Source organism: Pan paniscus, chromosome 1 (genome assembly GCF_029289425.2).
Source record: "Pan paniscus chromosome 1, NHGRI_mPanPan1-v2.0_pri, whole genome shotgun sequence".
NCBI classification, from domain to species: domain Eukaryota; kingdom Metazoa; phylum Chordata; class Mammalia; order Primates; family Hominidae; genus Pan; species Pan paniscus.
Window position 1 is genome coordinate 211,712,916 of NC_073249.2, and position 25,007 is coordinate 211,737,922.

General features: G+C 49.6%; 2 protein-coding genes across 7 annotated transcripts in view; one reads left to right on the forward strand and one right to left on the reverse strand.

The window, feature by feature from the left end:
* Positions 1 to 25,007, reverse strand: part of TMEM51 (transmembrane protein 51) — a 63,460-nt gene that overhangs the window by 12,648 nt on the left and 25,805 nt on the right. The gene's annotated exons all lie outside the window — the stretch shown is intronic.
* LOC103782926 (uncharacterized) lies at positions 855 to 20,450 on the forward strand. Of its 4 annotated transcripts, none has more exons than XM_034955876.3 (4): positions 855 to 1,273; positions 3,791 to 3,862; positions 13,563 to 13,630; positions 19,504 to 20,450. In XM_034955876.3, the coding sequence occupies exons 1-4, from the start codon at positions 1,088 to 1,090 to the stop codon at positions 19,568 to 19,570; spliced, it is 393 nt and encodes a 130-aa protein (XP_034811767.1). In that variant the 5' UTR covers positions 855 to 1,087; the 3' UTR covers positions 19,571 to 20,450. The 4 variants fall into 4 exon arrangements, 2 of the variants coding, with proteins under 2 accessions (XP_034811767.1, XP_034811762.1); XM_034955871.3 differs by lacking the exon at positions 19,504 to 20,450 and adding an exon at positions 15,702 to 19,491; XR_004670454.3 differs by lacking the exon at positions 3,791 to 3,862.

Consider the following 25,007-nt stretch of genomic DNA (forward strand, 5'->3'; position numbering starts at 1 on the left):
TAATTTGCCGGCAACATGAGAAAAATATGCAGAATAAATGTGATTTCCGTTGTGACCTGAGAAAGTGACTGTATCAGTATTCCCTGGTGGGGCTGGAGGTTTCAGCGGTTGCCTGGCCTTTGCAGGTGGAAGTCAGCAGGGAACATGGAAGCCTTTAGCCTCACCGCTCCACGCTGGGCAGAGGCTCTTTCCACTCCTGTGCACACCCTTGGCCAACCAGAGCCGGCAGGGAGGGGCTGTGCAGTGGGTGTGGAGGAGTCGGGGCCAGGGAGGTAGACCCAGCTCCAGACATCAGAGTGGCTGAGACCTGAGTGGGGCCATCACAGCCAGGCACATCTGGATTGAGTCTCCATGAACTTGAACGTGAAGACAACGACTGAAATAAGATGGGACAATGGAAAGCAGCGCTGCCCCGGCTGAAACGGGGTAAAGGGCCCAAGCATTGATGGCTGGGCCTTCCGCTGCCTCTTCTCGCTGAATTGCAGAAACTCTCCAGGACACAGTTTAGAAACTGGGAATCGGATGTAGACCCTCACGTGACCACTGAGTTCTGTGCTGTGGCCCCGGAAGGTGCAGTTGCAGAAGCGCCCAGCCCAGCTGGCTTTAGTGGGAGGAGGTCTTGCCAGTCGGAGGCGGCTGGCGGTGCTACCAACCCCTGTGACAAAGGGGCTCCTTGAGCACTCTCCCTGCACCGACCTCTTCCTGCCAAACTGCATAATTGGGAAAGGGATCCCCGGTTCCACCGGGCTGTGCCACATTCACATCACAAAGGAGGAATTCAGTGGGGCTCTCTCTGCCAAGTTTCAGCCCACAATCACTTTTGTCACCATTTCCAGTCCCATGCAGTGGGGGTAGGAAGAAAGGCGCTGAGCCCCTGCTCCTGTCCTGCCTGGGAGGGAGTTTCAGGCCACCTCCCCACGGACCAAGGTCAAAGGGTGTCAGGTTCCTGTTTCAACAGAGCACCAGGGATCTTTTAGACTGTGCACTCGGGAAAAACAAAAAGCAATGTGCAAATGAGGCATAGAGGCAGGGGAGCTGGGAGGAGGGCTGCCCAGCTGGAGAGAGCTGATGGGAAAAAGAAGAAAGGATGTTAAGTAATACACAAGGCAGGGTAAGAAGAATAATGGTAACAAGAATAGCAGTCTCCGCAGCAGCTATCATGAAATCAGCAGCAGCTGACACTCAGCATGAATCAGGTGCATTCCTAAACTCACCCGATCCTCACGGCCACCCTTCAAGGAATGATCCGCCCCATCTCGGAGTCTTGGACAGGGTAAGTAATTTGCCCTGGGCCACACAGCCGGTAAGTGGCACAGTCGACTCATAATCAAATCCAGCTGACTGTGAAGTCCACCTGTGTCTGCACTGTGCGGGTTCCCACAAAGCTGAGTCCCTGGGGGCCACTTTCTGGGCAAGGCACCGAGGTTCCCAGAGGTGTTTCAGGACAAAAGTGTGAGGGAGTGACAGGTAAATGTTTCCCTCCCTACCCTCCCTCCCTCCTTCCTTCCTTCCTTCCTTCTTCCCAGAGGTGTTTCAGGACAAAAGTGTGAGGGGGTGACAGGTAAATGTTCCCTTCCCTCCCCTCCTCTTCCCTTTCTTCTCTCTCTCTTTTTTTTTTTGGTCAGGGTCTCACTCTGTCATCCAGGCTGCAGTGGCATGATCATGGCTTACTGTACCCTTGACCTCCCAGGCTTAAGCAATCCTCCCACCTCGGCTCCTGAGGAGCTGGGACTACAGGCACACACCACCATGTCCAGCTATTTTTTGTGTCTTTTGTAGAGAAACGGTCTCGCTCTGTTGCCCAGGCTGGTCTCGATTTCCTGGGCTCAAGCGATCTGCCTGCCTCAGCCTCCCAAAGTGCTGGGATTACCATGCATGAGCTACTGGACCCGAACATTTCTTTTAAAATGACTTGTTGAAGATTTTGATTTAAACAATTCCCGGTTCCCCTACTGTATGCCAGGAGCTTTGGGGGATACCGAGATACATGAGACAGACTTTTACAATCCAGTAGGAAGACAGGCGATTCTGCCTAACAGAAGGGAAGTCAGCGTCAGAGAAAGCGTCAATGTGTGTTGAATGCCAATTCTGTGCCAGGCCCTCTGTGGAGCTCTTTATGTGCATCATCATTTAATAGTTATTGGTTCTATTTTATAGATAAGGACACAGGTTCCAAGACGGAAAGTAATTTTTCTAAGGTCACACAGTGAGTACAAGGCAGGGGTAGGGTACGCCTGATCCTAAAACCCATGCTTTTAAACACCAAGTAGCACTGCCAAAATGGAGCATGTCTGAAGAGCTTCCAAAAAGAATAACGGATTCAATTTGAGGGCAGGGAGAAGGAAGATACGCATGCAGCTCTGCAGGGCCTTGAGGCCTCTGTGGCCTTCCTGTGGGTGGAATTTGGGGGTAAGAGATCAGGATATTCCAGGGTGAGGGCTCAGCCTCAGTAATCCCACAGCGATGGGAAAGTGGGCACCTTCCAGAATATGTCATGGCTTGCAGAGAAAAGAGGCAGCTTCCCTCCCCGACTCCAAACACAAGATGTCGGTGAATTGCATAAAACCTGACATCACCAGGGTCCTTGCTAATCTATGTAAGTGGTGGAGAAATTAAGGAAGACAAGTTCATCTTGAAGACTCCAGGGACCAGAAGCAGCGAGTTCATGAACCATACATCTTTTCTTGAGGTGCTTGACATATTGTCTTTCTCTAAGCAGGTGGCTGGTGTCCAGCCTTATTTAGAAGGCTGGCACGGGGGACCCAGTCACATTCAGTATTTCTTGGGAAATGTGACATCTCACATTTCAGAGTCTTCCTCTGCCAGGATAGCACTGAGGGATGCAGATCTCCTGTCCCCGTCAGCCCAATGTGAGTCTGACACCTCGAACCTTCTCCAGGTTCTGGCCATCGGTGTCTCTGGGGATGACAGCAGCAGCCCCCCGACCCTGGCAAACAAGGCTAAGCACAGGCTCTGACCACCAGCCAGACCCCCAGTACTCTAGTCCCCCAACCCCCAGCACATAGTTAGGGCACTGACACCCCAGGCACTTTACACAATTTAGCTCATTTATCCCACCCAACAATCATATAAGGGAGGTGCTGTCATCCCCAGCTCTGTCCATTTTATCAAGGAATACGCTGAGGCACAGAGGTGGAGAAACTTGCCCAAAGTCTCGTTTAGTAAGTGGCAGCACCTGTCCGCAAAGCCCCTTGTTTAGGCCGTCCTCATTCACGGAGCAGCAGAAAAGCCAGCCTTTCCACCAAGGCAGGGCAGAGTTCCCATCAATGAGGTCTCGCTCTCTCACCCAGGCTGGAGTGCAGTGGCGCGGTCTTGGCTCACTGCAACCTCTGCCTTCCAGGTTCAAGTGATTCTCCTTGACTCAGCCTCCCAACTAGCTGGGATTACATGCGTGCGCCACCACACCCGGCTAATTTTTGTATTTTTAGTAGAGACAAGGTTTCACCACGCTGGCCAGGCTAGTCTTAAACTCCTGACCTCAGGTGATCCATCCGCCTCGGCCTCCCAAAGTGCTGGGATTACAGGCATGAGCCACCGCACCCAGCCTAGGTGGACAACTTTGGAGGCTTAGCCCTGGAATCTGAAGAGTGGGAGGATTGGGGGCCTGGAAGAGAAGCTGGAGCCTGTCACACGTTGCTGCCTGTGGTCAGTGTTCCTGGCGGCCAGCCAGGCTTGTGTGAACCTCAGTGCCATCTGGATTCAGCATTTGTCCTTGTGTGACAGGCAGTTCTGGACACTGACTGGATTCATTTGGTTTGTCTTCCCCAAGGGGCATTTTGCAGAAAAAAGGAGAGAAGTCACAGATGATAATTTATCAAATCAGGGACTGCAGAGGGTGCCGGTGAGTATCCACTCCACCTGTTATGCCGTGGGACTGGGAGCCTGGGCTCCAGATCAGAGGCCGGGTTTGTATCTCAGCTCTGTAACTTAGTAATTACCTAGACAAGACAATTCTTAGGGCTCTCAGTCTCAGCTCTGTCATCTGTACAAAGTAAATTTTACTGGGATCTACCTCACTGGGTTTATAAGTGACAAGCTCAGAGTTTTGATTACGGGTGTTTATTCATTTACCTAACACAATATTAACTGAGCACCTACTATGGACCAAGTCCTGATCTAAGCACTGAGGACATAGAAACAATCAAAACAGACAGAAGGCCTTGTCCCCATAGAGCTCACATTAGAGTCTGTGGTATGGTAGCAGGTAATACAAGCTAAAAGAAAATAACAGAGCGGTGGGTAGTGATTTTAAAAACAGGCCAGGTGTGGTGGCTCATGTCTATAATCCCAGCACCTTGGGAAGCCGATGCGGGTGGATCATGAGGTCAGGAGTTCGAGACCAGCCTGACCAACATGGTGAAACTCTGTCTCTACTAAAAAAAAAAAATACAAAAATTAGCCGGGAGGGGTGGCGCACGCCTGTAATCCCAGCTACTCGGGAGGCTGAGGCAGAAGAATGGCTTGAACCAGGGAGGCGGAGGTTGCAAGTGAGCCGAGATCACGCCACTGCACTCCAGCCTGGGTGACAGAGCGAGACTCTGTCTCAAAAACAAAAAACGGTGGCCAGGTACACAGTCACCAAGAAAATGATATCTGAGCAGAGATTTGAAGGATGCGAGGGAGGAATCACATGAATACCTGGGGAAGAACATTCCAGGCAGAGGAGGGAACCACAGAGCCAAGGCTCTAAGTCAGGAGCCTGCCCAGCACTTTTCAGGGACCATAAAGCTGAAGAATCCATGAGTGAATACGTTGAGGGCCTTGACCCAATGCCCTGCAGACAGTAGCTGCTCTAATTGTGCCAGAAATCCTTTACAGGCCTATGGAGGCAGGTGGGCGTCCATTCATCTTTACAGAGGCCCAGAAGGGGTCAGAGACTAACTCAAGGCCATTCAAGTTAGGGGCAGAGAAGAAGCGGGGTCCTGCACAGGGTTCTTTGCTGCTCACCACCCTGTGTTTCTTGGAATTTGGGAACAGGCACATGGGAGGCTGAATCGTGGTCTTCAAAGATATCTGGGTCCTAATCAAAATTTGTAACTTTTAGCCTGTATGGAAAAAGTGCCTTTTTGGACATGATTAAGTTAAGAATCTTGAGATGGGGAGATTACGTTGGATCATCCAGGTGGGCCCAATTTGATGAGTAGTAGCCTTATAAGAGGGAAGCAGAAAGGTCAAAGGAGGAAGCAGGAGATGGAATCGTGGAAGCAGGAGGATGTGAGGAGAGAGTCACAAGTCCAGGGATGCAGGTGCCTCCAGGAGCTGGAAAAGGCAAGAAGACGCATGCTCTCCTAGAGCCTCTGGAGGAACCAGCCCTGCCCACATTGTGATGTTAGCCCATGAAACTGAGGTTGGACTTCTGGCCTCCAGAACACATTTATTGCAAGACAATAAATGTGTGTTGTTTTCAGCCATGAAGTTTGGGATAATTTGTTATGGCAGACCCAGGCAACTCCTGCAGGCGGCATTCCAGTTCACACCTGTGTATGGTGCCTGCCAGCACAGACTGTTTACCTACTCAATAGCTGATTTGATTAGGCACAGTTTCTCAATCCTGATAAAACCAATCGCTTGGTGAATTATGCGCCCTTTCCTCGTGTGGCCAGGTTGGAGAGAGGCTCGGCATGGCGGTGATCCTCTACCAAGTTTACATTTTAACCCAGGATTCTGCTAACGAGCCAAGTTTACACTTGTTCTAACATCGCTGGGACCAACAAACTTGATAAAGGTATTCTCGTGCTTGAGTCAGCAGGCACCCCACTTCCTGGGGGCTCAAAACTGCAGTTCCAAAGTGCTGACGACAGGACAAGACTGACGTTTATTTTAAGTACTCATTATATGAGGGCTTTTAAGCCAAAAGTCGAGGTACGTGAAGCAGCCAGCCAGCCCTCTGCAGGCCCACGAGTCCTGCAGAAGCAAGCCCTCTGTGTTCCCAGACTTTTCTTAGACCAGCTCTGATTCTGGAGATTAGGACACTGTTTGAGAAAGTTTGTCCTGCCCATATCTGGACATTTTCTTTTTTAGCCACAGCAATGCTGTCTCTGTAGAAGTGGTTCCCAAACCTGCTGCCAAGAGCTCTTTTGGTATTGAGCCGAGCTTGTCCCCCTCCCCTCGCCATTCCCCGTTCCCTCATCTCCACTTTATACCTGACTTTCCTACTCGAAGCATTTTAGCCAGAGCTGCTTTCTCGAGTCCTGAGTTTCCTTCCTGCCTTCGATTTTTAGGAAGTCACTTGTCACACTTGATTCTTTTTCCAACTGTTACATTTCGGAATTGTGGCAACTACAGTGAACATTCTCCTAAGCTCCTATGAAATGCCAGTGCTGGGTGCCTTACATGCCTTTATTATTATTTATTACTTATTATTACTATTAATTTTATGTATTCCATCTTTAAATTTTATTTATACAATTTTAATATTCATTATATATTTACTTTATTAATTTTATGTATTCTGTTTTATTTATAAAATTTTAATATATTTATTTTTCTTAACGACCTATTACGAATATTATTTACTTAATATAATCACAGTCTAATTTCTCAGTTATTTATTACCATGCTTAAACTTCCCAAGCTGATGAAAAAGTTTCTAGAATAAGCCCCATTTCACAGAAGAGGAGCCTGTAGTTAGGGAAGTTAAGAAACTTGCTCAAAGTCACACAGTGAATGGTGCAGCAAAGATTCAAACTAGACACGACTCACTCCGAGTGATTAGTTTTATCTGGATGAAGGAATTGTGCCCAGTCAAACCAACTATTGGGTAAGTAAACAGCCTGCGTGCTGGCAGGTGCCATATACAGGTGTGAGGCACCTGTGGCACACTCCACTGCCTGGTGCCTCCCAGGCCCCCCACTCCCACGAACTGCGCTGCGGCTGACAGAAACTTTCCCTAGGTCAGTTTCAGTCTCTGTGGTCAGGAGATACAATTCCCTGTTTTTCTTAGTGTCATTTTTCCCTTCATAAAAACCAGCTTCCCCAGTGTGAGTCATTCAGTCCCCTGCAGCTCTGATACTCATCTGGATGTGTTGTAAATAATTGACGCTGAGATGTTTAATCATAAAACTGGAATTAAGGTTAAAAGGGGACAGCTGGCAGGGAAGGGGAGGGGAAGAGAGATTAAGAGATTGTGTTAGTTTGCTGGGGCTGATATAACCAGTACCACAGTCAGGGTGGCTGAAACAACAGAAATCTATTTTTTCACAATTCTATAGGCTGGAAGTCCAAGATCAAGGTTGGTTCCTTCTGAGCAAGGTTGGTTCCTTCTGAGGCCTCTCTCTGTGGCCTGTAGATGGCCACCTGTTCCCTCTGTCCTCACGCAGTTGTCCCTCCGTGTGTGTCTCTGTCCTAATCTCTCTCTTTTTTTTTTTTTTTGAGACAGAGTCTCGCTCTGTTGCCCAGGCTGGAGTACAGTGGCATGATCACGGTTCACTGCAGTCTTGATATCCCAGGCTCAAGCAATCCTTCTGCCTTAGCCTCCTGAGCAGCTGGGGACTGTAGGTGCATGCCACCAAGCCTGGCATTTTTTTGTAAAGATGGAGTCTCCCAGTATGGCCCAGGCTGGTCTTGAAATCCTGGGCTCAGGAGATGCTCTTCTCACAAGGACACCAGTGATATTGGATTAGGGCCCACTCATATGACTTTACTTCACCTTAATCCCCTACGTAAAGGCCTTATCTCCAAATGCAATCCCATTCTGAGTATTGGGGACAGGGGGCTCCAACATAGGAATTTGGGGGCATGCAATCCAGCCCACATTTGCTTCGCTTAGGCCCTCTTTCCCACTGGGTAATAAAAAAGATCTACCCTGGACCGAGTGCTCACAACCTCCACGGTATTGCTAATATGTTTCGCACATCATCTCCCAGCAGCCCCGGGAAGGAAGTGCTACAGTCCCCACTTCACAGAGAAGTCAGGGCACATCAGCTCACAGGAGGGAACTAAATCCCACCTCTGCCCAGCAGCAGCTAGGATACAATATTGGTCTCATAGGGTTGAGGGGTGAGCGTGTTATCCACATGGAGGGTTATCGAACGGAGTGTTTGGCTGGCTGTGTGCAGATACCACAGGGAAAGGTACATCATTTCAGAGATGGAGGGCCCTGGTGACAGAGAAACATGGAGATCAGGGAGATGGGAGACTATGGCAGCTGAAGGTAAGGACCCTGGCATGCATCTGCCTCAGTAGCTGCTCCTTACGCCTCTCAGAGCCTCAGTTTCCTCATCTGTGTTTGGTGCTGCCAAGACATGATGCTTCAGGGAAAGCTGGCATTATGATTCCCCCGACCTGTGGCTAGCCCACCCTCACAACCACCTGCTCCCCTGGGTTTTAAAATCTCTGTGAACTGGCCGGGTGTGGTGGCTCATGCCTGTAATCCCAGCACTTTGGGAGGGCAAGGAGGGTGGATCAGCTGAAAGTCAGGAGTTCGAGACCAGCCTGGCCAACATGGTGGGACCCCATCTCTACTTAAAATATAAAAAATTAGCCGGGCGTGGTGGCAGGCGCCTGTAATCCTAGCTACTCCGGAGGCTGAGGCGGGACAATTGCTTGAACCCAGGAGGCGGAGGTTGCAGTGAACTGAGATTGCACTGTTGCACTCCAGCCTGGGCAACAAGAATGAAACTTCGTCTTAAAAAAAAAAAAAAAAAAGTCTCCGTGAACTAAAAAAAGACACAATCGACTTTCTTCACAGCCAGCATGGCATTCAGAAGTGGCCTCACTGTCTATAGAGAAGCCCTGGTGAAACTTCCATGCTGGAAAACGATTTCGCAGGGCTCAGTGGGCACATCTTGGGTGTTTTTCCCCTCTGCCACATCAATCTGTAAACACCAAGCAGGTCCCAGCTAAGGGCCGGAAACGGGGCTGACCTCCTGAGGAATGCACCAGAGAGATCTGGCCAAGGTGAGATGTCACCTGCCCGGCACAGCTCACCTCCAAGCACAGTGAGCCTGCTGCTCTTTCCTCCTTCTCCCTGTGCTGGAGGGAAAGAAAAGAGAGCGTGCCAATTCACTGGTCTGATGTTTTCATTTGGTCGGCAGGGTGGTTGAGTTTTGCCAGTTGGCCAGGTGGGGTGGCTCACGCCTGTGATCCCAGCACTTTGGGAGGCTGAGGCAGGCGGATCACTTGAGGTCAGGAGTTCAAGACCAGCCTGGTCAACATGGTGAAACCCCGTCTCTACTAAAAATACAAAAATTAGCCAGGCGTGGTGGCGGACACCTGTTGTCCCAGCTACTCGGGAGGCTGAGGCACCGAGAATCACTTGAACCCGGGTTGTAGTGAGCTGAGATCATGCTACTGCACTCCAGCCTGGGCAACACAGTGAGACTCTGTTTCAAAAAATAATAGTAATACTAATTTCGCCTATTTGTGGTTCCCAATATCCGTGTTCCCCTTCCTCCATAGTTAGCGGATGCTCGGCTTTCCGTGGCTTCCTAGAATAAAGATAGCAGTACCCAGCCTCTTAGGCAGCTCACTAGCTGTTGCATGTGACTAAGTTCTGGCCAATGGGATATAAGCAGGGTGTGTATGGGGGGTGGGGCACATTCAGGAAGGAAAGCATTCTTAAATGAGGAGACATGTCTCCCCCTGCTTCCCACTTCCTATTGGTTCTAGTGCAGATGTGATGGTTGGAGCTCAAGCAGCCATACTGGGATGTGAGGTAGAGAATGACAGAGCAGCAGGATAGAAGGAACCTAGGTCCCTGAGGATCACGGTGCTGCCTTTTCAGCCCTGGACTGCTGACCTCTGGACTCTGTTTACATAAGAGAAAAATAAAAGTTTATCTTATTGAATATGCTTTTTTTTTTTTTTTTTGTCATGTATAGCCAAAGCTACGCCTGTCCACACAGGCTGAGAGGCTCATGGTTGTGGGAGGAAAGGTGGCGGCTGGCTGGGTGCAGATACCACAAGGAAAGGGACATAGTTTCAGAGCTGGAGGGCCCTGGTGACAGACACAGCGAGATCAGGGAAGTGGAGGGCTATGGCAGCTGAAGGCAAGGACCCTGGTGTGCATCTGCTTCACTAGCTGCTCCTTCCACCACTGAGAGCCTCGGTTTCCTCATCTGTAAGATGGCAATAATGATACCATCCTGATGAGAGAGTACACAGAGCCTATGCCCATAATCGGAGTACTGGTCACAACACACGCTTGGCAGGAATGAGGTGAGTGATTCAGTACGGGGCTTTTGGAGAGAGCCTCAGCCAGAAGCAGGGTAAGAAGATGGCCTGGGTAAAGATGCAGAGAAGGCCTCTTCAGTCAGAGAGGCCGGGAAGCCCTGAAAACGCAGGGTCCAAAGGTCACAGGAGGAGGTGTCCCACAGGGAGGGGCACCGGTCAGTCTCAAGCGCCCCAGAGAAGTTGAGAGGATGCTGTTGTTTTACCTGCCCAGCAGGCACTCCTAACCTGCTGGGAACAGTGCCTGGTTTTCCTTCTCTAGGGCCCTCCCCATTCTCAGTCCATATGACTTTGATTCTGGCTCAAGGGGCAGGCACATGCCCAGGCCTGGCCAATCAGGGCCTCCCACACTCCGGGGCACAGTGATAATTTCAAGACGGACACGTAACCCACACTGGGCCAATGAGTTTCAAATTTCAACTTTCCCTGTAATTGCTGAGAAAGAGACACTCCTCCATTGCATAGGCAGCTCAGAGCGTTGGGCAGAGAAGGCCTGCCTGGGAATGAATGAACACAGCAAAAAGCAGAACCAAACGGCAGGGAGTGAGTCCTAATGGTACTGTTTGCAAACCTGGATCCCGCTGTGTCTGAAGAACCCTGGAGGGCTGAGTGATAAGAGCTCATTCATTACACTGAGTTTTCTGTCTCCTGCATTTGAAAGAGTCCTAGAATGCCAAAACTAGAAACTGAATTCTAGTCAACACTTATCTTTAGAATTCTGCACTACATCCCAGAGCCAACTAGCTGAATTAATAAGTGACTTGAAATTATGTTGTCACTGTTGTTTAATGCACATACTTGTTCATAAGTCTTTTTAAATTGGAAACTGGGAAAACGATTTTTTTGAAATGACATGTAAAATTGGATGGTCATTCTGGTACCAGTCTGGAAGCACTTAATTCAATAAAATTAAAGGGCTGGGTACAATAGTTCATGCCTGTAATGCCAGTGCTTTGCGAGGCTCAAGTGGGAGGATTGTTTGAGGCCAGGAGTTTGAGACCAGCCCAGGCAACATAGAAAGACCCTGTCTCTTGCTGTGTGTGCTGGTGCACCATGTCTCTAGAAAACAAAGTCTCCACATACTCCCTCACAGTGGTATGCTGGTAAACTAGCTCTCTCTCCCTCCCCCTCTCTCTTTCACATGTGTGCATGCACACGCGCGCACACACACACACACGCACACAAACACACACAGCCCAGATTTGTAGTGATTGCCACGGCCCATCGCTGTGGTGTAAATATTCCCATCACAGCACTATCGAGCTACTGACACGATGTCACTGAACTCGGAGTAGGGAGGAGATGTGCATAATTGGCTGTTGTAAAGTGGTCCAAGCTCACTCTGGCACAGCATGGCAGGTCTCCACCTGAGTTCACATCCCACGCAGGGCCCGTGGGTGAGGCTGTCCACTGCAGCAGTCTGGGTGTCTCTGGGTGGGGGATGGATGGGTGGATGAGCTAGGCGCACACCATGCAGTGCCGTGCAATTGTCAGATGCAGTGAGTGAGATGCACACACAGCAAAGTCGCAGGAATAAAAACTCAGGGCTGAGGACTGCCTCCAACTTTTAAGTGATGGGGAGGGAACTTTTTGCCTTGAGTAAGCCACGGAGTTGCAGGTCTCTGAGGACCCACACATAATTGATACTCTCAACACATCTCAGAAAAAGAAGTTCAGCCAGGACTGCTTGGGCTTCTTTCCCACAAGCCACGTCTCCTGGGAATCCTGCTGGGTCAAGGCCGAGGGCAGTCAGTTGGGCAGGAGATGCTCGTTAGGAGCTGGGCTCTGTGCTCAGGCTGCTGGAGTCTGGAATCAGGCTCAGTACCCACTAGGTGTGCAACCCTGGGCCAGCTCTTCCCTCAGTCTCAGAATGGGGGTGATGTGAGGACAAAGTGACATGTCATATAGCAAGCCCTAGCTGGTAGTAATCTCAGAACTCAGGGAAGAATCGATGAGTCAAGAGACTCAGAGAAGGAGCTAGAACATCCTAGAGAATGAGGGCAAACCAGTTCCTTTGAGGTAGCCTAGAGAAGATGAACGAGGGTGGGGGACTCATGGGAACAAACTATGGGGACAAGAGAGTCCCAATAAACTCTATGGGACTCAAGATGTGGCCAGTCTGCATTGGGATGTGCTATTCAAGTGTAAAACACACACTAGATTGCCAAGGCTTATCAGGACAAAAAGAAAATCTCACTAACATTTTTATATTAATTACGTGTTGAGATGACAGATTTTGGATATATCAAGTAAAATCTATTATTAAAATTAATTTTCCTGTTTCTTTGTCCTTTTATAAAAAGATGTGGTTGCCAGGAAATTTAAGATTATATATGGGGCAGGCCGGTGCAGTGGCCCATGCTTGTAATCCCAGCACTTTGGGAGGCTGAGGTAGGCAGATTGCTTGAGCTCAGGAATTCGAGACCAGCCTGGGCAACATGACGAAACCCCATCTCTACAAAAAATACACACACAAAAAAACTAACGGGGCATGGTGGTGAGTGCCTGTAGTCCCAGCTACTTGGGAGGCTGAAGTGGGAGGATCACTTGAGCCTGGGCAGTGGAGGTTGCAGTGAGATGAGATTGCGCCATTGCACTCCAGCCTGGGTGACACACGCAAGACCCTGTCTCAAAAAAAAAAAAAAAAAAAAAAAAGTAAAATTATATATGGGGCTTGAATTCTCTTTCCATTGGATAGTGTTGCTGCAGGTGAGCTCTTGAATTTATGGCCAGGAAAATAAAATTGCTGGCTGAAAAACATAAGGTAGGGGATAACCAATCAGAATGAGACAGAACCCAATATCATCCACGGAAATGAGAAAGACACAATATACAAGACCACAGCCAACAAGAGGCACGTTAAACATGTTAGGATGGGTGCCCTGGATGGAATGGGAGAGGGGAGAAAAGAGGAATAAGAGAATAACAACGAAAAGATAGGAAGCGGCTCTGTAGGGCCCAGTAACAATGACAAGTTACAAACTGAGAGGTGCATTAACCTAGCCCTCTGAGCTGAGGCCCAGCACCTCTCTAAATCCAGAGAAATGGTGGCTCCCCAATTCCACAGCAACAGGGAGCCACGGAGCCCACTGCTATGGCCAGTGCAGTCCCAAGGGGCACGTGGCAGGAATGGACTGATGGACAATGCGGGGCTGAGCTCCAGGTGACCCAGTGACAATCACACCCAGCTTGCTGTCGGGTGGCCAGAGGGAACTAGCTTTCATCAAGTTTCTGAGGCTTAGGAGGACAAAAAGAATACCTCACTAACATTTTTATATTAATTTCATGTTGAAATGACATATTTTGAACATGTCGAGATAAATATATTATTAAAATTAATTTTGCCTGTTTCTTTGTCCTTTTTAAAAAAGGTGTGGTTACCCAGGAAATTTATATGGGCCTTGAATTCTATTTCTGTTGGAAAGTGTGGCTGCAGGAGGTAAGCTTTCAAGGGTGTGAATTTTTGTCATTTTTGTTCACTGCTCTTTCTAGTCCAAGAACAAGCCTGGCACAGGCCAGAGGAGCTTAATAGATGTTTGTTGAATGAAGGAATAGCACAGCATAGTGGTATAGTGGAATCTGTTGAGTGAATCAGTAGTTGGCTTAGCAGTAGAGTGGAATATAGATGGATTTTGGAGTCTGTGGGATGTAGGTTTAATTCTGTACACCCCTGGCAATGCACTTCACCTCCTCATCTGTTAAAAAGAAAATGCTGGCCAGGGGCAGTGGCTCACGCCTGTAATCCCAGCACTTTGGGAGGCCAAGGCAGTTGGATCACCTGAGGTCAGGAGTTCGAGACCAGCCTGGCCAACATGGTGAAACCCTGTCTCTACTAAATAAAAATACAAAAATTAGCTGGGTGTGGTGGCATGCACCTGTAATCCCTAATCACCTGAACCCAGGAGATGGAGGTTGCAGTGAGCCGAGATCGTGCCACTGCACTCCAGCTTGGGCGACAGAGTGAGACCCTGTCTCGAAAAAAAAAAAAAAAAAAAAAAAAGAAAGAAAGAAAAGAAAAAGAAAATGCTGTCTACTTCCCCAGCCACTTCTGAGAGTCCAGGTCCATCATAGGACAGGCACACTGCAAGCCGTTGTTGTCATTTGCTGTGGGAAACCTGGGGAGGCCAGAGAACAGTGCCACAGGGCTGTTGCCTTTCTGGGTGTGTGAATGATAACTCCAAGTTAGGTGCCAGCCTGTGATCTCAAGCAGCTGCTGAGAGGTTTATCCCAAGACAGAAGGGCCCATATCCATCCCACTGCAGGAAACACAGCCAGTTTCCCCACAAAGACAGGCAGTGGCAGCCTGGAGAGGGAGGCCTAGGGCCAGCAGCTGGTGCAACTGGGGACTAGGAGAGGTACCTCCATGGGTCACCTGGAATGGCTCTAATTTAGAAACCCCCAGAGTGACAGTGCAGGCTGTTCTGTGGGCTTCTCAGATTCCTGCCCTCTGCGGGCTGCTACGCCGGTGCTGTGCCTGGGCGCCTCCATGCTCTCGGCCAACAGCCTCTAAGCACCCGCCCCAACGCCCCCGGGAACCGGCGGACAGCAGCCCTCACTGGGACCCTCCTGTGGGCCCAGGGGGACAAAAGTGGCTCTCAATCCAGCACATGCACATTGAAGCAAGTCAAAGGATTTACTATGAAGCATAGAAGCAAATCGTGCCAAATAGCAAGTACACATTTGTGAGTGGGGCAGCATTTCCTTCTCCCACTGCTGCTGAGATGGCAGAAATCAGTTGAGTTCAGTAAGAAATGGAATAGACTGAAGGCATTAGTCAGTAAGTGAGGATCCCAGAAAAGTTAAAAGTAGCACCATCGGCCAGGCGCAGTGGCTCACGCCTGTAATCCCAGCACTTTGGGAGGCCGAGGTGGGTGGATCACGAGGTCAGGAGTTCAAGACCAGCCTGACCACGATGGTGAAACCTGTCTCTACTAAAAATACAAAAAGTAGCCGGGTGTGGTGGTGGGCACCTGTAATTCCAGCTACTCGGGAGGCTGAGGCAGATAATTGCTTGAACCCGGGAGGCGGAGGTTGCAGTGAGCCAGGAGATCATGCCACTGCACTCCAGCCTGGGCGACAGAGTAAGATTCTGTCATTAAAAAAAAAAAAAAGGGAAAAGAAAAGAAAGAAAGAAAGAAAAAAAGTAGCACTGCCAAACGCTGACCTGGAGCAAGGATTCTAAGAAGGAGTTCCAGATACTAGTGTGCGGGTTCTGGAGAGGGTTGGTGTTGTAAGAAATAATGAAGATATTCCACTTTCAAGACCAGTAGATCTTGATCTTATTCAATCAACTCCCTTCAAACCCCTGGTGCTAAAAACACCACCCGTGTACTTACGCTAAGTGAAAGACCACCAGATTTTCTGGATTTAGAAAGATCTCTTACAACCCCTGAAAATGAAGAAATCTTTGCAGCCGGCAGACTAAAGAGGGCACGGTCTATGAATGAAAATGCTGCTCATCAAAACGGACAGCTGGTCAGAAATGATTCTCTCCCTGTGTCGCGTGGCAGGTCTGCTCCGGCCACTTCTAATCCTCATCATGACAACATCACGTATGGCATTTCAAATACAGACGCAACAACTGAAGGAACATCGGATGACCCGACTGTTGTAGATGCAGCTTCACTAAGACGACACATAATCAAACTAAATAGACGCCTACAACTTCTGGAAAAGGAGAATAAACAACGTGCTAAAAGAGAAATGGTCACGTATTCAATTACTGTAGCTTTCTGGCTGTTTAATAGCTGGCACTGGTTTGGCCACTAGAGTAACATCAGCTCTCAAAAATATTGTCTCAATAGCTGGAAATAAAAAGATTTGCAAACTTCAAAAAAAAAAATTCCTCCCCAGAGAAGCAATTACTACTGAAAAATATATTTGCATTTGGGATGAGTGATCTAGGAACACGGAGGCTGAGGAGGAGGAAGAGAAAATAGCAGTCATCTCACAGCCGTGCTCTGCTACTTATTAAAGTGAGGCTTTGGGCAGATGAAGGAACCTCTCTGGGCCTGAGTGTCTGTGCCTCTAGCATGGGAATGGCAGTGGTGGCTGCCCTTCCCAGCAGGGGCCTCTGGGGCCCAGGTGGGGCGACTTGGACCAGTGACTGTTCCTCAGCTGACTCGACGTGGGGGAAAACCTGATAAACAGCTACCCACCTCCCCAAGAAGGGCTGTGTTAATTTCATGTTGCTTCTCCAGCCACTTCTGATATGGCAAACTGCCACCAACTTAGTGGCTTCAAGCAACACAAAGGTATTCTCTTGTCGTTCTGGAGGTCAGAGGTCTACAATCAAGGTGACCAATGGCTGTGTTCCTTCTGGAGGCTTCAGGGAAGAAATCCATTTCCTTGCCTCTTCCAGCTTCTAGAGGCCACCTGCCCTTGTTGGCTGCTGGAACCTTCTTCCACCTTCAAAGCATATGCGTCCGGCTTCTGCTTTGGTCACCACACCTCCTTCTCTGACTCCGGCCTGCCTGCCTCCTCCTTATAAGAACTCTTGTGGGGCCAGGCGCAGTGGCTCACGCCTGTAATCCCAGCACTTTGGGAGGCCGAGGCTGGCAGATCACCAGGTCAGGAGATCAAGACCATCCTGGCTAGCACGGTGAAACCCCATCTCTAGTAAAAATACAAAAAATTAGCCGGGTGTGGTGGCACGTGCCTATAATTCCATCTTCTGGGGAGGCTGAGGCAGGAGAATTGCTTGAACCCGGGAGGTGGAGTGAACCGAAATAGGGCCACTGCACTCCAGCTTGGGCGACAGAGTGAGACTCTGTCTCAAAAAACAAAAACAAAAACAAAACCAAAAACCAAAAACCAAAAACAAAACCAAAAAACTCTTGGGACTACATCATGCTCACTTGGATAACCTGGGATCATGTTCCTGTCTCAAGAGCCCTAACTTAATCACACCTGCAAAGGCCCTTTTACCATGTAACGTAAATAGTCACAGATTCTAAGATTAGGATGTAGATCTTTTGGGGGTAGGGTAGGGGAGCATTACTTAGCCTACCACAAGGGCCACAGGCACAATCCTGTATAATTTAAAGGGAATTCACTGGCTTTTCCTGGAATGTCCCCCAGGATAAGATTTCCTGCCCTGGTATCTGGCAGCAGGGCTCTTGCAGCTTCAGATGGATCTAGACAATGTGTGTCAGGTTCCAAATTGGGAGGAGCACACATTTTATCAGAGGGCGTTTCGTTTTTAAAAGATGCATCTTCACGTTGTGCTTAGAAGAGCTCACATGCACTGAATGCTTCCTCTGAGCCCGGATGACCTCATGTCATCACGAAGCAGCCACCACTGCCAATCCCATGCTAGAGTCACAGACACTCGAGCCCAGAGAGGTTCCTTAACCTGCCCAAAGCCTCATGTTAATAAGTAGCAGGGCACGGCTGTGAGACAGATAGTGAGTCCAGAGTCCATCCTCTGAACCCCTCTAAAATCCTGTCTCTCACCTGCCCCCAAGCCCTGCTCTAAAAGAAGGAGTTTTTAATCTACACACCAGTTCCATGAACAAAGCACTCCTTTATCTAAGGTTAGAAGCAGAGGTTTGCTAATGACAGAGAGAGGGAAGGGGATGAGGGGTTGTCCCCGGCCGTCAGTAGCAAAGACAAATACCAATATCTTAAGCAACCTGCCTTGGAAGACAGGGGTCAAGGCTGAATGCCGAAAGGGCCTCTCTGCCACCTTGGGTTAGCCCCTGCTATCCAGGGCTCACGGGACTGCCTGAGGCCTTATGTCCAGGAACTTTGCCCTCTCTGGGCTTCACAGATGAATCTCAACCCACAGGCCTAGAGCCCTGCCCCGGTACCAGCCACTGAGCTGGACATTTTGCATGTAATCTTTGTAAATGGAATCATCCCAACACTCCCTGGCTGCTGTCTTGTCCCTGCTGTAAGAGGAGGGAAGGGAGTGGAGATCACAGGCTCATAACCAGCACTGTGCAGATTCAAAACCAGATCATCCTCCTGAAAGCCCCACGGTGGGTGTCCCAGCCTCAGGTAGATCGGTGAGTGTTCCCTCAGGCCAGGAGCTATGCCAGCATCATCTCTACCCTCTGGGGTGTTTAGATCCAAAAGATGAGCTAAGGAATTGTAACTCCAAATGTTTAGGCATGGAATGGAGGCATCCAGAGAGGTGAAGGCCAGCAAGGGTCAAGACTGCTTCCTGAGCCTGGAGAAACTTCCAGGCTGAACAACCAGCACAATAACAATAGTGCTGGGCGAGGTAGCTCACGCCTGTAATCCCAGCACTTTGGAAGGCCGAGGCAGGTGGATCACCTGAGGTCAGGAGTTTGAGACTAGCCTGGCTAACATGGTGAAACCCTGTCTCTACTAAAAAAAAAAAAAAAAAAAAAAAAAGGAAAAATTAGTCGGGTGTGGTGAAGGGTGCGTGTAATCCCAGTTGCTCGGGAGGCTGAGGTGGGAGAATCACTTGACCTGGGAGGTGGAGGTTGCAGTGAGCCTAGACCACGCCACTGTACTCCCGCCTGGGCAACACAGCAAGATTCTGTCTCCAAAAAAATATATAATGACCAAATATCAGCTGCTATTTCCTGAGTGCCCTCTATGAGCTGGGCATGGATGGTTGGATGGTACTGCCCAGTAAGGGTGGACCCTGGAGAGGCAGGAGCAAAGCTGCTGACCTCTGGCTGCTGTCTCTCTCCAGACATCCATTCAACAAACATCATCTTTGTAATGGAATCATCCCAACACTTCCTGGCTGTGATCTCATCCCTGCTGTAAGAGGAAGGAAGAGAGTTGAGGTCACAGGCAGTGATGTAGCAGTCACCCAGGTGCTGGGGGACACGGCAATGGCATCTTGGGGAAATGACCCAGTGCCAGGTCCCCCACAGGTACGCCCTCTCTTTACAAAAGCCTAACACCAAATAGGAAAGTCCCAAACAGGTAAACTGAGGAATGCTTCTTGTTATCGGAAAAGAAGTCACTGCAGAGACCCTTCAAGTAGAATGCTACTGTCTTTCTGGAGTGTAAATCTATCCGAGCCTGTTGCACAAGTGATTCCCAACAAGGGTCTTTGGGGGCCCTGGGGTATGGCCATGCTGGGCTGGGTGAGCTGGGCTGCCCAGGGTTACCTTGCTGAGCACTCAGGTGATGTGGTGGCCATGTCATGTGCTTGCCTACCAGGCAGGGCCTCTTCCTTGCAGGTTCTAAGGCTGGGTGTGGTCAGGCCTAGCCAATCAGTTCTTCTGTGTCCCAGGGGGCGGGGCTGTGGCCCAGTCAGCACCAGTGAGGCTCAGTTCTTTGCTTTGGGAGAAACACTGAGACTTCCCTGTCCCTCTGGGTTTGCAGGAAGGACAGGATGCAGCCTGCAGCTGCTGGTGGCCGTCTTGTCATCGCAAGGGGAGAGGCTGCCTGAGGAGGGGACCAGCAGGGAGCTAACGCGAGCCGAGGTGGAGATTCAGAGAAACTCCAGAGGGTACCACTGGACCCAGAAATCCAGCTGGACCTAGCAATGTTTCCGTTGTATGAGCCAAAAACACTCTCATCTAATAAATTTTTTTAAATGAAATAAGTGACCAAAACAGTAAAACAAAACCCACCCCCCCCCTTTTCTGAGGCCAGCTTGGTGCCAACAGCGCGAGCAGCTAATGCCACCTGTGCCCATGCATCCTCTCAGCTTGCACAGTCAGGTCGCTGGCAGCTGCAAAGTGGGGGCTCAGGAATGGGGGCTGAGAGTCAGGCTCTGAGGGTTTTATCAGAGCTCTTTCCTTGGCCGGGGTGTTTTGAGGATGGCTGCTAAGGTCACTCACTGAGAGAGGGCTGTGGCCCCAGCAGTGAGGGAAGAAGGACAGAGTCCCAGGGCTGCAAGTTGGAAAATGTCTCCTAGGCCACTGCCCTAGAAGATGCCACCCCATAGAGAGGGTCATAAATCACCGTGGTGGGAATGCCTCTGGGCTGTTAGCAGGAAATAGAGGGTGGAAGAACCAGGCCTGCCCTTGAAAACGTTATTGTCAAGGTTATGATCCACATCCGGCAAACAGATACAGGAGAAAAGAAAGGAAGCAGAGATGGATTGACAGAGCAGGCAGACAGCCCCTGGGGCTCCATCTGCCCCCATGGGCCGGGCATGGTGCTAGGACCTACAGGCATCACCACCCTCTGCCCTCAGCCTCCTGCATGCCCAAGATGGGCAAAGAGAGAAGAAGCTGCAGTGAGACCACATGCTAGGGGCCAGGGGCAGGAAGGAACAGAGAGGCATGGACAGCACAGATGAGGGAAAAGCGAGCAGAAGTGCAGGGGACCTGTGGAAGCGCAGGGGAGGAAGAGATGAGGGCAGAGTGGTGGCAACAGGGCGAATTAAGATCCAGTCCCCAAGGAGTCAGTGGGGGATGGGGATCTGACTCGGGGAGGGGTGGATGGGGGTTGGGGGATGGGGGTGCTGTGTTGGAAGGAGGGTGACTCTGCCTGGGGCCGCACACTCCCACTGGATAGCTGTGGCCTCTCTGGTCAAACAGCTCAGCCTCTGATGTCCTGCAGCTGCTGGAGGGCCCGGCCCAGTGCAGAGTTTGTGTAGAGATGGCCCATCAGTCACACATACCCCCCCGACAGTGGGGTTGCCGGGACACATGCTGGCCACCTCGCATTCCTCCCAGTGGTTTCCCCAAGCACAAAGGGGAGGAGGCACACAAGGCAGCCGGCCTGCTTCAGGACTGCCCCCTACTTTCTGCTTGGTCTGGACCAACCCCACATCTCACCTGGATACAGACTGCAAAGGCCTCCCCTGTGGTCTCCCTGCCCCCTGGCCTGCCCTCTCTCCACTGCTCTCAGAGAGGTCCTTCCAAAAGGCAAATGTGACCATCCCACCCTCAGGCAACATCCCTCCATGGCTCCCTATGGCCTCGCAGGATAAAGCCCTGCTATTAAGGCTCTTCGTGGTCCTAGTGCCTACCACTCCCCTCAGGCCTGGGTTAATTTCCATGCACAATTTCATTTAATCTTCCCCACCACTCAATACACAACCCCATTCTACAGATGTCTTAAGTGAGGCTGGGAGAGGCTAAGTAAACTTTGCCATTTCCCCTATCGGCAGAGTCACCATTTTCCTCATCTGAGGTCAAAACCAAGGTCATCCATGACCCCCAGCTCTCCCTCATTCAGGGGCAAGTCACAAACATCCATTAGTCACAAATGCCCATCTCTTCCCCCTTTTCTGTTTTCACTGCTGCCATTCTGGGGTAGACTGTTATTCCTCACTGTACCCACCGGGCTTCCTTCCCTGTCTTTCCTGTCCATCCAATTCACCCAGCACACTGCTGCCATTTTCATCCTCCTGGAATAGCCATTTTCTATCCGGTTACTTCCTGCTCAAGAACTTTCAGTGGCTCCCCAGTGCCAAAGAATCAAAGACCAGACTCCTTCACACCATTTACCCCCAACCTGAGGGGTTTGGGAAAACAAGTAGGGAGGCTTCCCAGGGTGCCTTCCTAAGCCTCTCAAGAGGCTCCCGCCTCTCTCTACTGGCTGAGTGGGAGGAGGGGGCAGGGTCCCTCCCTTGGGCTCAGGACACAGGTAGCTGGAGGACAGGACTGGATTCCAGCTGTTGGAGCCCTCATTGCTGCCATGGAGTCAGCCTCTCTGACCTGCAGAGTCCTTGCTTAGGGCTCTAATGGGGTAGACATGGTTCTTTCCACTTGGAGGTCTCTGTGGACATTTAAAAGGATGACAGCATGGATAATAGGAGGATGGCCACAGGCTACAGCATTCCACGTGTGAGCCTGAACTCAAAACTGACCTCTGCACAGCTGTGGTACCCACAGATGGGCATAGGAATATGACACTCAGTTCAGCCAGTGAAAAGAGATTCAACTGGTCTTCCCAGACTACAGAGTTCAAGTTCACAGACTGGTAAAATTCCTCCCATCTTTTGGAGACCACCTGTCACAGCACTCTGGAAGTACAAGGCTAAGAATGTCCCTTTTGTCACCCATTGTAACCAACCTCATATATAGACACGACCAGGAAAAATAAATCAGAAACATAAGCCATAACTGTGTATTAAACTGAAAATCTGAAATTAATATCCCAGTAAATGAAGAAGAGACTACTTATTATAAGGGGATTTCCCCACTTCCAAGAAGTACTGGGCCTCAGTTTTCCCACCTGTACAGTAAGAACTTGGGTAGGACTATATTATCCCAACATTTCTTCCTGCACTGAAATTCTCAGGTTTCATGAGTTAGTCCCAGTTAGAGAAGGCTGCCTAGGTCACAAGGATAGCAATTTTTGGAGAGTTCTTTGGAGAAAAAGAAAAAATGTCACAACTGATAGAATGAATACAGTTTTGGGCAATGTGGCAGTAACCTGCCCCATGGGGTAGTAATAGAACAGATTTGACAAAATGAACAGTCTTTTCCTATGGTGGGCTCAGGGCTCCTAAGTTTTGAGCATTTCCCAAGCATTACTTCACCGGTGAGGTGGCTTATGGGAAATCTGCGTATACGCACAGAACAAAGTCTGGACCATCAAGCACACTGGGAACAGTAGTTATCTTTGGGGTGTGGGGGTCAGACGAGGGTGGGGCAGGCAGGACATTTCTGCCTTCCTGTACTTCTATGCAAGGTTTCTTTCCCCTGGCTCCACTGACATACTGGCAGATAATTCTTTGTTGGGAGTGCTGTGCTGTGCAATGTCGGTTGTATAACAGCATCTCTGGTCTCTACCTACTAGATACCAATAGCATCTCCCCAGCTGGGGCAACCAAAAATGTCTCTAGACATTGCCAAATGTCCCACGCGAGGGCAAGATCACCCCTGCTTGAGAGCTCTATACTCTATACTATTGAGTTTTTAAAAATTAAGATAAGCACATATCTTATATGATGATGGATGGCTTTATTTAACACCTCAGCAAGTGTGGTTGATTTTACCTGTCCAAAGGTTTCAAATCCACCTACTTCCTGCTTCTGCCATCACTACCACCTTTGTCTAAGCCACTGTCACCTGGACAACGATATCAGTTTCCAACCTGGTCTCTCTGCAGCTGCCCTGGCCCCAGCAAGTCTTTACGCAGCAGCCAAAATGAGCTTCTAGAAGCATCCTTCAGTCATGTCACTCCTCTGCCTGGCTTCCTACTATCCTGAGAATAAAATCCAAACTCCCCACTTGCCTTCAAGGTACTCTGTCGTCTGGACCTGGATCCACCCTCTGCCCCCTGTCCTCTGCTAGTCCCTGGCCACTCACAGTGTGGTCCTGCAGTGTCAACAGCCCTGAGAGCTGGTTAGAAAGGCAAGGCCAGGCGCGGTGGTTCACACCTGTAATCCCAGAATTTTGGGAGGCCGAGGCAGGCAGATCAAGAAGTCAAGAGATCAAGATCATCCTGGCCAACATGGTGAAACCCCGTCTCTACTAAAAATACAAATATTATCCTGGTGTGGTGGCGCACGCCTGTAGTCCCAGCTACTCGGGAGGCTGGGCAGGAGAATCACTTGAACCTGGGAGGCAGAAGTTGCAGTGAACTGAGATCGTGCCACTGCACTCCAGCCTGGTGGCAAAGCGAGACTCCGTCAAAAAAAAAAAAAAAAAAAAAAGAAAGGCGGAAGGAAGGAAGGAAAGAAGGAAAGAAGGAAAGAAAGAAATGCAGACACTCAGGGCCACCCCGGACCTGCTGAGTTGGATCTTGCAGGAGGCACGTGCACCTTCATGTTTGAAATGAGCAGCTGCGGCCCCACTGTCCTTCTCACTGGCTTCTCCTCATCTGTCACTTAAATGTGACCTCCACAGTGAGGCTTTCCAAACCGGACATTTGCAAGTAGTTGTCCATGCAGTTCTCTGTCTCAGCATCTTGCTGGTTTTGGACACAGCTATGACCACAACATGTAATCATCTTGTTTATTTATGTTATTTGTTGCCTTGCCTGTTTCTATGTCCATAGCCCACATCCCTGGTGTAAGCTCTATGAAGGCAGACACAGGGCAGATGGCACCAAACACACAGAAGGCACTCAGAAAATAGTATTGGAAGGAACACTAGCTACATATATTGTGCCTTTACTATGTGGTAGTAAGTTTTCTTTACAAGAATTATCTTCATGCAATCTATAGTTATCTTGTTTATTCTTCATGCAACCTATAGGCGAGATAGATACCATGTACAATAATCTCCCTTTTACAAATGAGGAAATGGAGGCAAAGGGACATAAAGTTTTGCAGCTGGTAATTGGCAGAATCGGGGTACCTGGGGCTAGGTGGGGAGTGATCTTGCTCCCATCACTGTACCCTTTACCCCTGCACGATACTGCCTTATTTGTAAATCAAGTAGCATATTACGCACATGAGGGATGCATAACGTTGAAAGGAATTTCCTAGTGAATGCTTCTATAAAATAAAGAATTCTGCTGTTGGGGGATATTTATCTCTTGTGTGCTTTTTTGGTAAATGACATCTTGGATTCAGAATCTGTTTAAGCAAAGTCCATAGATCCATATGTTCCCAAAGAGTGTTGATTCTACCAGCAGACATAAAACAAGTCCAACAGGGAAGATGCTGGGGCTACTCAAATTTAGAAGCCATTGGCTGGGCGTGGTGGCTCACATCTGTTATCCTAGTACTTTGGAAGGTTGAGGCGGGAGGATCACTTGAGGTCAGGAGTTTGAGACCAGCCTGGCCAACATGGTGAAACTCCATCTCTACTAAAAACACAAAAATTAGCTGGGTATGGTGGCAGGTGCCTGCAATCCCAGCTACCGTGGAGGCTGCGGTAGGAGAATCAGTTGAGCCCAGGAGGCAGAGGTTGCAGTGGGATGAGATCACGCCACTGCACTCCAGCCTGGGTGACAGAGTGAGATTCTGTGCCCCC

Coding starts and splice junctions, on each gene's coding strand:
- LOC103782926 (XM_034955871.3), top strand. CDS start 1,088: ATGTTAAGTAATACACAAGGCAGGGTAAGAAGAATAATGGTAACAAGA. Junction 1,274..3,790: donor ATCTCGGAGTCTTGGACAGG/GTAAGTAATTTG, acceptor GTCTTCCCCAAG/GGGCATTTTGCAGAAAAAAG. Junction 13,631..15,701: donor GGAAAGTGTGGCTGCAGGAG/GTAAGCTTTCAA, acceptor GTCGCGTGGCAG/GTCTGCTCCGGCCACTTCTA.